General features: G+C 37.2%; 1 protein-coding gene across 1 annotated transcript in view; it reads left to right on the forward strand.

Moving 5' to 3' along the window:
* cpne4b (copine IVb) overlaps window positions 1–14,447 on the forward strand; it is a 29,478-nt gene that overhangs the window by 11,179 nt on the left and 3,852 nt on the right. Inside the window, exons 8-14 of the mRNA XM_027014942.2 lie at window positions 2,381–2,479; window positions 7,672–7,758; window positions 7,907–7,966; window positions 8,385–8,518; window positions 10,206–10,260; window positions 11,651–11,702; window positions 12,169–12,302. Coding sequence (XP_026870743.1) covers window positions 2,381–2,479; window positions 7,672–7,758; window positions 7,907–7,966; window positions 8,385–8,518; window positions 10,206–10,260; window positions 11,651–11,702; window positions 12,169–12,302 — 621 coding nt within the window. The remainder of the gene's footprint in view (window positions 1–2,380; window positions 2,480–7,671; window positions 7,759–7,906; window positions 7,967–8,384; window positions 8,519–10,205; window positions 10,261–11,650; window positions 11,703–12,168; window positions 12,303–14,447) is intronic.

Here is a 14,447-nt window from a genome sequence, read left to right on the forward strand (position 1 = left end):
CTGTTAGAAAAATATATAACACATCAAATTAATCAGAAATAACTTTACAGTATTCATCAGTTGGTTAAAAGACCAAGATTTATTGGTTTGCATTTCTGAGTAGCAAAACAGCATGCTGCCGTAAAAACAAGAGTAAGTCGTCATTAGATGTTTATAATTATTAACTACATACAAGATTCTCATTCACATTTATATTCATCATTGATGATAATGTCAATTATTTTTTATCAAAATTATCTGTATATTCTAATTTCATGTATAGTGGTTGCAAGGGTGAGTCATATCTTAGTGTTTGAGCTGGACAGGAAACAGTCCAGAGCTGAACAGGGAAGTCATAATGGACCTGGGTGGAAAAGGTGGCTTTTCCTTTGCCTGCTGAAAAGTCAACCACAGCATCTTTGTATGAATATTTTAAATGGCCTTCAAATTTTGATTACCCCCTACTAATGTCTCTGCATCAATGATTCATCATCAGCTATGTGACAGTGTGTTGTCTTCCTGTGCACTGACATACACACAAAAAAACAAACATGCAAACACACACAAACAAACTGTACAGTAGTGTACAATATACACACAATGTGAGTGTGTTTGTGCATTCGTGCGAGTGTGTGTTTGTGCATTTGTGTGTGTTTGTGCATTGATGTGTATTTGTGCATTCATGTGCAAGTGTGTGTGTGTGTGTGTGTGTGTGTGTTTGTGCATTTGTGTTTGTGTATTTGTGCAAGAGTGTGTTTGTCCATAGGTGTGAATGTGTGTTTGTGCATTTGTGTATGTGTCAGTTTTTGTGCAGTCATGTGTGTGTGTTTGTGCATTAATTTGTGTGTATGTATGTGTTTTTGCATTTTTGTGAGCATGTGTTTGTGCAGTTGTGTGTGTGTGTTTTTGTGCATTTGTGTGAGTATGTTTGTGCATTCATGTGTGAATGTGTATGTGTGTGTGTTTCTGCATTTGTGTGAATTGTGTTTGTGCATTCATGCAAGTGTGTGTGTTTGTGCATTTGTGTGAGTGTGTGTGTGTGTGTGTGTGTGTGTGTGTGTGCATTTGTGTGCATGTGTGTGTTTGTGCATTAATGTATGAGTGTGTCTTTGTGTATTCGTGCAAATGTGTGTTTGCAGTCATGAGTGTGTCTTTGTGCATTCAGGTGATTGTGTGTGTTTGTGTGTTCCTGTGAGTGTGAGAGCATGTTTGTGTATTCGTGTGAGTGTGTGTTTGTGCATTAAGATGAGAATGTCACACTCATGTGTGAGGTGGTGCTGACCTTTCATTAGCTGAGTTACGCAAGCTTACTCAGCACATGGTCTTCCAATAGGTCGCATGGGGCTGAACACCCATTTCCTAGTTAATGGAGCACATTATTCATTATTTACTCCATTTACTCCAAGTCATTGGGTTCTCCTCCTCTACATGCACACTATTTGTCACTTTCAATGAATTATATAAATTTGCCTTAAATTTGACAAGTATGGCCTTAAGATTGTTATTAAGATGTTGCAACATTAATGTGGGTGTCGCAAAGAATTTTGCATGTGTGTGAGACTATCAGAAACATGTGACTTTTTTCAAACAAACCACCACACCTGGGCAAACTGAGATGACAGAGCCACAATGCCCAGCTCAGAGGGAAGGTTGTGAGGTCCTTAAGGGCAGAGTGAGGGCCAATTGAGATTTGTGATGGCACTTGTATCAAAGCTGGTGAATCGCTTTTGTTCACTGTACTTTCTATGTTTTCATCTTTGTCTGGGATCAGATTTAATGAACAATTATTAAATGTCAATGGCTATGTTAGTATGTCCTTGATATGTGACATTTTTTAATATTTATTAAGCAGGTCTACACAGGAAAAGAAAAGAGTAAAAGCAATATAACCATTCTTGCAACCATTCTTATAAATTATTATTATTATTTTTTTTAAATAAATAATATATAAATCTAAATAATTTATATTTATGTATACATGCCATGCCATGGTAGAAAATAGGTTACAGCTTATATTCTGTTTAGTTTTTTTTTATTATTATTATTTAGTTTAGGTTATTTTGTCATTTTTTGTTCACTAAGCTCTTGAATAGCTCCTGTTGTTTAGGCTCTAATGGAATTCAGAATTAATCTGATGCATATAAGGATTTATTTTACGTCTGATTTCCTAAAAGTGATTTAAATTATGTACCAGTGAAAGAGGAGTGAAAGAGGGGTGCTTATTATCACTTAAGAGGAAATAATAATAGAGTTGTAAAATACAGAATCACACACAACAGAAGACAAAAAGAATAGGTTTATCACACCAGAAATGGTCTGTAGTGTGTCTTCAGTTCCTCTGGAATTCTCAGTGGTCTGTCTCTCTTGTTTTATCTTTTATTCTGTCACTCTCATTTTTTAGAGTATTGTCTGGGACTGGGACTCAAATGGAAAGCATGACTTCATTGGAGAATTTCAGACTACTTTCAAAGAGATGAAGTTAGCAATGGAAGGAAAACAGGTAGACACTGACACACACACACACTTTGTTGGTTGTGGCTGGAATCACAAACTTGGATGCAAGGCAAGGCAAGTTTATTTGTATGGCACTTTTCACACACTTTCAATTCAAAGTGCTTCAAATCAGATATAGAAGTATAATAAAACGTAGCGCATCCTCAGCTCTGTCACCTTGGGAAGGTTTTGCCAAAAACTAAATGTAAAACTTTACAAAAACAATTTATTAAAATAAAGTTAAATAGACTAAAGTGAATTTAAAGAAATAAAATGAAATATTAAAGAGATAAAACCTGAATTAAAGTAAATATGTTTAACAGAAAATATAAAGATATACAGTACATAAAATCAGTAAAATCACATTAAAGACAAGTGCCTTGTCTGCACTCTGCAGTGCTCCATTGCTGCTCTCTTCTTGTGTCTCATGCAGTGTTGAGACTTTCTGGGGTTGTACCAACTATGTTAATACTTCTCGACAGTATCAGTAGTATTGGCAGTACTTCACAGTATCAGTACTATTTGTAGCAGTCAACAGTATGTGTAGTATCGGTAGTACTCAATAGTATCAGCAGTATCAGTAGTACTTGACAGTATTAATAGTATCAGTAGTACTCAACAGTATCAGTACTATTGGTAGTACTCAACAGTATCAGTAGTATTGTAGTATTTGACAATATAATTTCTATTCATAGTACTCAACAGTATCAGGCTATTGGTAGTACGCATCAGTATCAGTAGTACTCAGTAGTACAGTAGTGCAGTTTCAGTACTATTCGCAGTACTTCACAGTATCAGTACTATTCATGGCACTCAATAGTGTCAGTAGTATCAGTAGTACTTGACAATATTAGTACTATTGGTAGTACTCAAGAGTATCAGTAATATCGATAGTACTCAACCGTTTCAGTACTAGTCGTAGTACTCAACAGTATCAGTAGTATTGGTAACACTTGACAGTAACAGTAGTATAGGAACAACTCATCAGTATCAGGAGTATCGGTAGTACTCGACAGTATCAGCAGTATCAGTAATATTCTGCAGTATCAGTAATAGTGATTGCATCTTACACTGTAAGTTTCTAGTGTTAGAAATGTTAGGCCAATACCACTACCAATACTGTAATATGATATTTTGACACCCAAATGTGAAATCTGCATCTGCAAAGCCTCATGCCCACCTGTCAAAGCCACACCCCCACCCTGTCAAAGCCACAATCCCACCCTTGACAAAGCCACACCCTCACCTCGTCAAAGCCACTTCCCAACACCTGTGAGTGATATGTTAAAGGGGCTGTGTTATTAGCTACTGACAATGTGTATAGGCTGTACCAACACACATTATATAGCAAATGTTCCATAGTTTTCATGGTCTTATATAAGGGCATATGGTAAGTAGTGGAAAATAGGTGCAAATTACTGCACCTTTCTCCTGGGTTAATGCCAAGTGCTCATGGAACATGGTATCAGTAATGTGTGTCGGCCAGTTCTCAATAGAAACAGCAGTCCAGCTGACATGCTGTCTGTGTAATTCTGACAGGGCCAGAGCCAGGTCCCAACAATGACTCATTTTACAGTCAGAACAGACTTGTTCTGTAGAATATGCATGTACAGACCATAGCACTGCATGTCTGTGCACAGCAATGATGCATCCCTCTTTCACTCTCTCTTACTCTCCTTCTCTCTCTCTCTCTGTCTAAATCACTCATCCCTTTCTCTCTCTCGTTCATGCTATTTCACTCTCACACTCTCTCTCACACGCTCTCTGATAACTCTCTCACACGCACTCACTTTGCCTTCCTCTCATCTTTTGTCCTGTTTATCTCACGTTGTTATTGTTGTTTTTTTTAATAACAAAGAATGCATCAAGCAAGAAACAGAATACAGTTATACCATGTTTTTGTTACAATACCCTGTCCCAATACCCTGTCCCAACCCAACTAGAGCTACTTAACCTCCTGAACAATTACCTTTCATACGTCATGGTACATGTTACTTACAAATTGTCATATGCGATTATAGTAACATATGTATTAACATGTAACATTTAAATTTAAATTGTGTTATTTGATGCAATACTATGTCCCAAAGGGTGAATTTCATTTTCTCTAAAGAATGTATAGAATGTATCACGTCTTCAAATAACAGTGAGATTTGAGCAGCAAAAAGATTTCAAGTGTAGTAAAATTTTCCTATAAGCTAAGATAGAGTTGAAAGCTAAGCTATCTGAATGTTTAAATAAAAGCAGATTGGCATTACTGTTGATGAGGAATGAGATTCAGTTCTACACCAGAACACATCTGGACAGGACAACCAGAACAGTATCTTTTGGAAATTTGCTGCCCTATAATAGACCAATAAATTTGGCAAGGCCAAACCACCTGTAGGCCTATTTCTTTGAATGAGGCGTCTGCTAATTTTAGGTCTTCTGCCTTTCCAAATAAAGGCTGAAATGACTTTGTCTACTGAATGAAAGAAGGATTTTGGTAGAAATACAGGGATGGATATAGAAGGATATAAAAAGCTGGCTTGAATATTCATTTTTGATGCACTGAATTCTACCAGCCAGGGAGAATACTCCATCTATTGAGATTTGGCCATCTAGTGAGATTTGAACCAGAGTGGGCCCATTTTATTCTGATATACAAAATGTTACCCAGAGCATGAGATAAGAAGACAGATAAATAGATAGATACTGAGAAAGGGGGGTAATTGAATAATTCTGCAAGGCTTCTGAATTCTAGGTGCATATTTTGACAGTCTGAGTGTGGCAGCGGCCAATAAATCTTTTCACACACACTGCAATACACACATATCCAGCCATTTTCATTCCATTTGCCACCTCTTCACTGAGTCTGCAGTACACTGCTGCCTGTGTCACTGTCCCTGAAAGATGAAAGTGTCTTCGGAGGCAGCCAGCAGTCCACACTCATTAGTGAATTAGCTTCCTCTCACTTCAGTCTCATCGTTATCATCCTCAGAAGCACACTCTGAGACACAGCGAACACAGTTCAGCCCACGCTACCAGTGTTTTTGCCATCTTACCTACAGAGTGGGCTTGTAGTCATCTGGTACAGGAGGTTTACTTGTACTGTATACATATTTCTGTTATTTTTAGCTGTACAAAAACAGAAATATTTCAGAAATAATTAGAATTATAATGAGAAAGACCAATTTTGCTGGATTTTGTAATAAACTCATAAATCATAAACCTCAGAATTTTCCATATTAGTAGACTTTAATCCCTATGATTTAATGATCTTGAGACTGTTTTTCATACACAGGCTCTTCCATTTTATTAGAAATACCCTCCTTGTACCAACACTAAAACTGTGATCGAGTCTAACGTACACCTACAAGCTGTCTCTTATAAAGTGGCATTTTTAAGCAGTTAGTATTTGTAAGTCATAGCCATTAGAACAGTTGCTGTAACATTTCTTGTTTTTGCAGACTGCTGTAGTTTCCCTTTAAAAGCCTGCAGCTCATCAGCACAGAGCTGCTGCTGCCAGTCACATAGTAACACAGGCAGAGAAGCAGCCCATCAATATGGATGTCTCACCTCCTCACACCCAATAGTACATTTCCCTGCTGTGATGGTTTATGACATGCTTTGTTCGGTAAATTTCAATAAACTGGCAGGAGAGTTACATTACATAATTCTGTGGTCACTGGATTAATTGTCCTGTGCACTGAGTGAGGTGTAATTTACTGTCAGTAGGATTACTGGCGACCCCGTGAAGAGTTTCTTACAGGCTTATTAAGGGCCCTGTGTGAAACTCCAATGGTTAGGCTCAAGGTATTTGACATCTTATCCTTTGTATAATTACACTTTGGATGGGAGGTAGTCTGTTAAAACTGCTGGATGTTTAGTCAATGTGTAACTCTTTCTGCTTAAGATACTCTCTGTAATAGTGTATTTAATGTGCTTCTATTTTTACATTCTCACAAATGCTGAGAAGATCAAGATCAAGGGTAAATCCATGATCAGGGTCATTAATACAGTCCAGCATCAAATTGCCAAGACAAATAGATCCAGATCCAGAATACATGGTTAACAAACAGAAAGCAAAACATGAAAACCGAGAAAAACAAACAAGATAACCAAGACATATAACTGACACAACAGAGGCCATAGCAATGAAGACAGACAGGCTTAGAACAATGAACTCAGGCATCGTGAACAAGACATTGGCTAGAACACATGACCAGTGAGGAAACCAAGGAAACACAGGGTAGAAATACACAGGCTAATGGAAACTAAAACAAGAAAAAGCTGAAAATGATGACAGTCGGGGACACTAATCGTGAGGGCATAACAAAGAAACCAAAACAAAGATGCACATGGAAAAGAAATTCAGGAAGTAAAACTAAACAAAAAGCACAAGACAGATTGCTAGGACGAAGGGATGCCAGGGAGTGGCCAACCATGAAACCTTTGACCAATGCAATTGTTTCAGCTACATCAAGTCCAGACTCTTGATCTTCATTAATCGGTATATTGAGTGGACACAGGGGCTGGAACTGCAGGTGAACCAACTTCTGACTACAGACTCAAATAAAATTAAAAAATTCTTTTTATTTAATTTACTGGAGAATGATCAGGGAATGTAGTCATTTTGGACTCTCACATTCATACTGCCACTAACTAATGAAAACACTAATCAAACTAATAAGGAAATCCTTTTAGAGCTGTGCTCAGATCTACTGCAACTCTTTATTTCATGTTAAACTTAGAAAAGATGTGATATCATGTGTAAGAAAAAATGTGAGGTTATGGGTAAAAAAAAAAGTGAAATCATGTTTTGCTGAGCAAAATTATTGTTTAATTCTCATGGACCTGCTTAGTAAATTAGCCAAATAAATTATGGTTATGTAATCTATCTGTTATTCCAATAAAAACCCATCTTTTTGTATATATGATCAAATAAATCATAGGAATCAAATGCTGAACAGTAAACCAAACAATGATTAAAAGAAGCTTCTAGAAATGAGCACTAGCAGGGTGACACAACTATTCTAGAACTAAGCACTAGCTGATGAGTGACACAACTGTTCTAGAACTAAGCACTAGCTGATGGGAAACACAGCTGTTCCAGAGCAACAACACTGAGGTGAGATATGACTGTTCTAAAATTGAGCACTAGCCAATGTGTCATTTCTTTCATTTTCTGTTGTTCAACGGTCCATTCCTCATAAATAGATGCAATGGGAGTGCATCAACCCCAAGTATCAAGTGAAGAAGAAAAACTATCGAAACTCTGGGGTGGTGATGCTGACCCAGTGTAAGGTATGGAAGCTGACTTTGTGAGTCTCTCTCTCCACAACAACATAATGGCTGTGGTAAACAGAACCAAAAGCTCTCAAAATAGGCATCTGATATCTTAAGATGTTTCATTGCTTGATTGCTTTTTTCACCAGCTCCATTTTTCTTTCAGATCATAAAGATGCACTCGTTTCTGGATTATATAATGGGTGGCTGTCAAATCCAGTTTACAGTAAGTGGTGGTGAATGAGCTCCCCGTCTATGACAGCCTAAGAACAACAGAGTGCTCTGTTATTAATGAGCAGGCCCTGCAGATGCACAGCCCCAGTAAGGTTGTCCATACAATCTAATCTGAGATTACCTTCTTGCATCTTTGTACTGCCATTAGTGCTAGGATGTCAGTTAAAACTGGTGTCACATCAGTAGTTACAGTCATATAAATTCACAAACCAAAGCTAACATGAAGATCCCGTTTCATCGGTTTGGAGAAAATCTTGGATCATTGGCTGCAGTTTCATCATCACAGCAGTAGGTCTGTCAGTCATCTTCCCACTCAGATACACAGACACTCATGACCTCCAGCCCAGGCGTGGGGCTGTAAGACATGTGGAGATTTTACTGGCTGTAACCATGGCAGTGCCTCTCTGCAGGTGGCAATTGATTTCACTGCCTCAAACGGGGATCCACGCAACAGCTGTTCCCTACACTACATCCACCCATACCAGCCCAACGAGTACCTGAAAGCCCTCGTCGCTGTGGGCGAGATCTGCCAAGATTATGACAGGTAACGGAATCCAGACTTCTGTCGACATACTTAAAAAAATAGCCAACATACTAATCAGAAAATGCAGCAGATCAGTTAATGAAGCAATGAGTTTATTTTATTAGGACAATGCACATTCACAAAAATATGTGTAGTGACAGTGTTCCATAATGGTACACAATAAAGATGCACAATGTCTTGCCAATATTTAATGCAATTGGGAGGAGAATCCTATGACATTCTTAATGGGCAACCATCCTTAATAAACACCTACACCTTTACTCCAATTATCTTTTGAGAAAAAATACTTGTGTTAAAGTGTATATTTATAATTTCACAAAAGCCCCCTGCCCCAACATACATACCAAGAACAAAAAATAATTAGTGTAATGTTCAAGATTGTTCCATAGCAAGAAACATTGGCTAGTATATTTTCTATAAAGTTGTAAATATAACTTACTAGTACATTACCTATAAAGTTGTTATTATAACGTCCTAAAGTATTATATATATATAGTTGTAATTATAACATAACATTTTACAGGCACACACTTTGCTGATAATTTGACATCTGCCATCATATGTATGGATGCAGTTTACACTTTCCTATTGTGCAAGTCTTTCTACATTTACCTCCATTGTATGGCCAAATATATATGGACATCTGACCATTATGAGCTTGTTGGATATCTCATACTAAAACCATAGACATAATTGTGAGGTTGATACTCTTCTGTGGCCTTAATAGCCTCTGCATTTGAGGGAAGGCTTTCCAGAGGATTTTGAAGCATGTCTGTGGCAGTCTGTGCACATTCAGTCAAGTATTCCTGATTCAGAGTCAATGTTTTAATTCATCCAAAGGTGTTCAGTGGGGTTGAGGTTGGAGCTCTGTGCAGGCCACTGGAGTTCATCCACACTAAGCTCATTGATCTGTAATGTTATGGGCCTTGCTTTGTGCACTGGGGCACAATCATGCTAGAATAGGAACGGGTCCCCAAGCTGTTGCCACAAAATGGGAAGCATATAGCTGTCTAAAATATATTTGTCTAAAATGTCTAGGCAGTAATTGTACACTTATTAGTAGTGACTGTGTTGAAACATCTGAACTCAGTAATTAGGAAAAGGGTCTGCATACCTTTGGCCATATACTGTAGGACCTGTATGGGGTTATGGTTAGTAAAAAGCAGTGCTGAATGGAAAGCATTGCTTCACCACTGGACTGTCCACTGTAAGTACCGGAAATATCTGCTCATGCAGATTAACCTAGAACTCGCTTCTAGATCTTGTTTGCAAATATGAATGTATGTTTCACAGATATCATTAAAGTACATGCACCAATGTTTAGAAAATGTAAACAAGCTAAGCTTTAAGCTGCTTAAAGATGTGAAGCATTCAATTAATTAAATACACCAATAAACCCTTATTTATATTAATCTATTTATGTAACATTTGTGTTCTCAAAGCTATTAACCAAACCATAGCAGTCATCTATGAGTTAATGAGAGGCTTGGGTCGGCTACATTAGGCATGATGTGTGTACTCTCTGGCTTCTCAGTCATCTGAGAGCTTGCATGAGTGTATCATTCAAGCACTGAGCCAATTATATTTGACCCTTACCAATGTCAAGCATCTCCACGCCCATTTCTCAGCCTAGATCTTACTAATTGCACTAACACTAATCATCTGGGCCCTCTGACTCTGATTTCAGTGATAAAATGTTTCCGGCCTTTGGGTTTGGAGCACAGATCCCCCCTGACTTCAAAGTAAGTCTGCTGTCTTCTCACAGATAAATAGCTCTGTAGTTCACTAAGGCAATATATGCAGTATCACCGATATCTAACAAAAGCTGCCAAGTCCATGTTGTTTTGCTGATGTAAAAATACTTGGCTCTCTAGTGCTGAAGTTTAAACATTAACTGATGTTTTTGATTTTCATGTAGTTTCAGGTAATTGCATTTAAAGCCTGTTATTTGTTTTCTGTCATCCACTGTGTTTTGTCATCCTGTTATTTGTATAGTCATCCACTGCAGTGCTGTGACACTGCTTACTGAGCTAAATGAATACTAAAATAATACTGTGAAGTAATCATTTTAATGTTAATCACTAAAAACCATATGTTAATTACATGTGGAGATTTACAACCTCAGGTGTAGGCACAAGCCAAAATACTTGCTGTATGAGAAAAATTAAAGAAGATTAGGAAGACATGGTATATGAGTAAGATATTTATTGTTATGTAGATTTGGTCTATCAGTATGTTATTTTGTTTTATGTTTGAATCAATGCCTGTGTTTAAATTGAATATATATTGAGTATATTTTGTTTTGTATTAGCAGCTACATAGCCTGAATGACAAAGTCATTCAGTTACCACTGCTGTGACTATGTTGGTCAAATGGCAGATTACCATTAATGCAGAAATGTTGATCTGTATTTGTACCTAAAAAAAGGATCCAGTGACAAATCCTACTCTAAAGCATTCTAAGATCACAGGAGGTTTTTTTTTCCCAATGGCCTGATCAGATCTTCTAGCTTCAAACAGTTCAGAGACCACTAAACAATAAATTGCTATGGAAACCACAGCTACCTGATGGGGACTTTCTAAATCATTCATGAACTTCCAAGGCCATGTGAATGTAATCAAAAACTCAATAATTTCACTAATTGCGGTCCTGCAGTGTCATGTAATCCGATTGGCTGCAATATGCCTTCCCATGGTCAGATTTACATGACTGAATGCAATTGGATGTGGCTCAGAAACTGTATTTGACTTGAGTAAAGTGGGAGTTGCCATGATTTATGTATAATACAGTTTTAATTATTGCATTTTCCCTGAATTTAAATAAACCTCAATAATACAGTTTGTCCAGTACATTATATAAAAACATTTCACTTATGGCATACAAAACAAACACTACAGTTGCCCTTTTCCTTTTATTACAGTGGCTTTGCATGTCGAGTGTTTCAAGTGTGTTTACACTCTTGACTTTTGATCCTCATTCATATGAACATTTCTTCCTCATTTCAAAGGTGTATGTAGTGAAAAAATACTAAATATTTACAGTACAGTCCTTATGTGACTATGTAGTTTAGGCCAAGGCTCCTTGGTATAATGACATGAGAGAGTTCATTTGAGTTTGTTTTTTTTTCTTCAGGTCTCTCATGATTTCGCTGTGAACTTTGATGAGGACAACCCAGAGTGTGCTGGTGAGTGAGTGTGTGTGTATGTGTGTGTGTGTGTGTGTGTGTGTGTGTGTGTGTGTGTGTGTGTGCGTGTGTGTGTGTATGTGTGTGTGTATGTGTATGACCTCTCTAGACTCTAGAGAGATATATTTTTTAGTTCAATGTAAATGTAAAATTTTTGGATACCACATTCCACACATATTTCACACACTCACATATCTGCAGAAAGTTCAGTGTTGTCCTCCAAATTTGCAATACATTTAATTTATTCTTGTAGTAGTACCCCTAAAATATAGCTCTTCACAGAATGGATGAGACTTAGTGAATATTTTACAACAAGCCATGTTAGAACACTATCTTTTGCCACCTTAGTCAAGGGTAAAAGGTCAATATCTTGATTAAAAGAAGTGACCCCAAGGGTTATTCATATTTAGAATGGGTTTCTAATTGAGGTTTTATTGTTATTGAATAACACTGTTGGTTTTTGCAGGGATTCAAGGTGTTGTGGAGGCCTACCAGAACTGTCTTCCTAAGATCCAGCTCTATGGCCCCACAAACATCGCGCCAATCATCCAGAAGGTAGCTAATGCCGCCTCTGAGGAGATGCACACCAAGGAAGCCATGGTATGTATTTATTTATACATATTTACCCATGGTATGTATTGATTTATACATGTTTACCCATGGCATGTATTTATTTATGCATATTTACTCATGGTATATATTTATTTATACACATTTACCCACACCATAAATTTATTTGGACCTATTTACCCATGTTATGTATATGATATGTATTTATATATACATATTTACCAAAGATATGTATTTATTTATTCATATTTACCCATGTCATGTATTTATTAATACCTGTCTACCCATGATGTGCATTTATGCATATTTATTCACCCATGTTAAGTGTTTGTTTATACATATTTACACATGGTATGCATTTATTTATACATGTTTACCCATGTTATGTATTTATTTATTCATATTTATCCATGCTATGTATTTATTTATACCTGTTTACCCATATTTAATTATACCCAAGGGTCTTAAAAAAGAAGTGGGGGAATGCCTTCACCTCAGAAGGCAAAATATTGATTGACTTTTTGTATGTTTTTCTGGCATTTTACATGAACTTTACATGTTTTAGAAATGTACATGTTTTACATAAAATTATTGTAAAAATACTTACTAACAATTTTAGACAGAACAAATAAGTAGGCCTAAAATTATAATGTTTTAAACACATTTACACTATCACAGCCGGCGGGCTTCTAGGGAGGCATGTGCTCCCAGTAACCACCTTGGCCTTGCCTATGATGGAACTACAACTGAATGGAAATATTCAAGCATAGTTTACAAACCTGTACAGACAGTACAGGCCTAATACTAAAATACTGTGACCACAGTCAGAGAAATTGCCAGAATGGATCTTTAGTCATGTCTTATGATGAAACCACTTGTGATTGTGAGTCTGTGGCAGACCACGGAGCCACATTTCTGCAGCCATGTTTCCCAGCCACTAGTAGGATTCCAGGACCTCAGAGGAGAACCATGCAACTTAATAAACTGCAGTGACACATGAGAGATAAGAAGCATACTGTACATCTTTATATTTAGGCTTGTACTATAATTTCTGTAACTTTAACACTGTATAAAATTGGATTCGAAACAAAAACAAAACAAAGATGCTATTAAAGGAAATAATGTTGGCTTTGATAAGAGGTTTGATCAGAGTTAGTTTACTATAGAAAAATCAACATGTACTTTTTTTCACAATCTTGAATAAAACTTTCATGTTCAGTACATGGTCTCAAATCCTTTAAAATCACTGTCTGTAAGATGTCTGTGATCCATAGACCCCATCATATACTGGGCCTGGAATCCAGCCAGTTTTATTTCCAGTTCACATGGGAGCTGTTTCCCTTCAATCTCGCCTTGAGAATGTGAAATGTCTGCTCAGCGGGCCTCTGCTCAGCTGATTGTCCAGTTAAGAGCAGCTACATTTAGGCCCCAAAAATATCTAGAGTAGCTTTGATAGCATGAAATGCCATTCACTGTGTTTTGAGGCATTGTGTTGGATCAGAATAGTTAAGATGCCTCTATTTACTTCAGAATTCATCCCACTGGGAGACATACATGTGCAGGCTCGCCCATAGAAGACATATATGTGCTTGTACTCCCACTGAGACATATATGCGCATGCACACCCATGGGAGACATAAATGGGGTGAGTTGATGTGCTTTGGAGCATGAGCACTTACTTCCTGTTTCTCTCCACATTTCATCACATCACTCTGGTACAGGTTAATCTGTCTAATGTGTACACAAGACTGGATCATGGATCATTTTTATGCACTTTTGGGTCTACAAGTGATTTGGATGTTATGATAAACCCTAGTAAAATCTTTTCTTATGGCCATCCAGTGTGAATACACTATGAAGAGTGTTCCTGATGTGTTCAGTAGCTTTTGTGAATCAAAGCTCTCTTCACAGCTGTGGTCTTCACAGCTGGTATTTCACTACTGCAAAGCTCACTGGTGAGTTTGTTAACAATGAATCAGGCAGTGAAATCTGATACGCCTGATGTTTTGATTCTGTCTCTTAGCGGTTTATGTTGTTTTTTAGCCTCCTGGCCTGTTTGTATAAGTATAGCAACAGCCATGATTCCTGTATAATTTAATTCTCGAGAATAAAACCATTAAATAAGAGTAAAGTCTGCACTCAAGGTTGTTAAAAATGAAATAAATTCACTAGAGT

The sequence above is a fragment of the Electrophorus electricus genome, chromosome 8 (genome assembly GCF_013358815.1).
Source record: "Electrophorus electricus isolate fEleEle1 chromosome 8, fEleEle1.pri, whole genome shotgun sequence".
NCBI lineage: Eukaryota > Metazoa > Chordata > Actinopteri > Gymnotiformes > Gymnotidae > Electrophorus > Electrophorus electricus.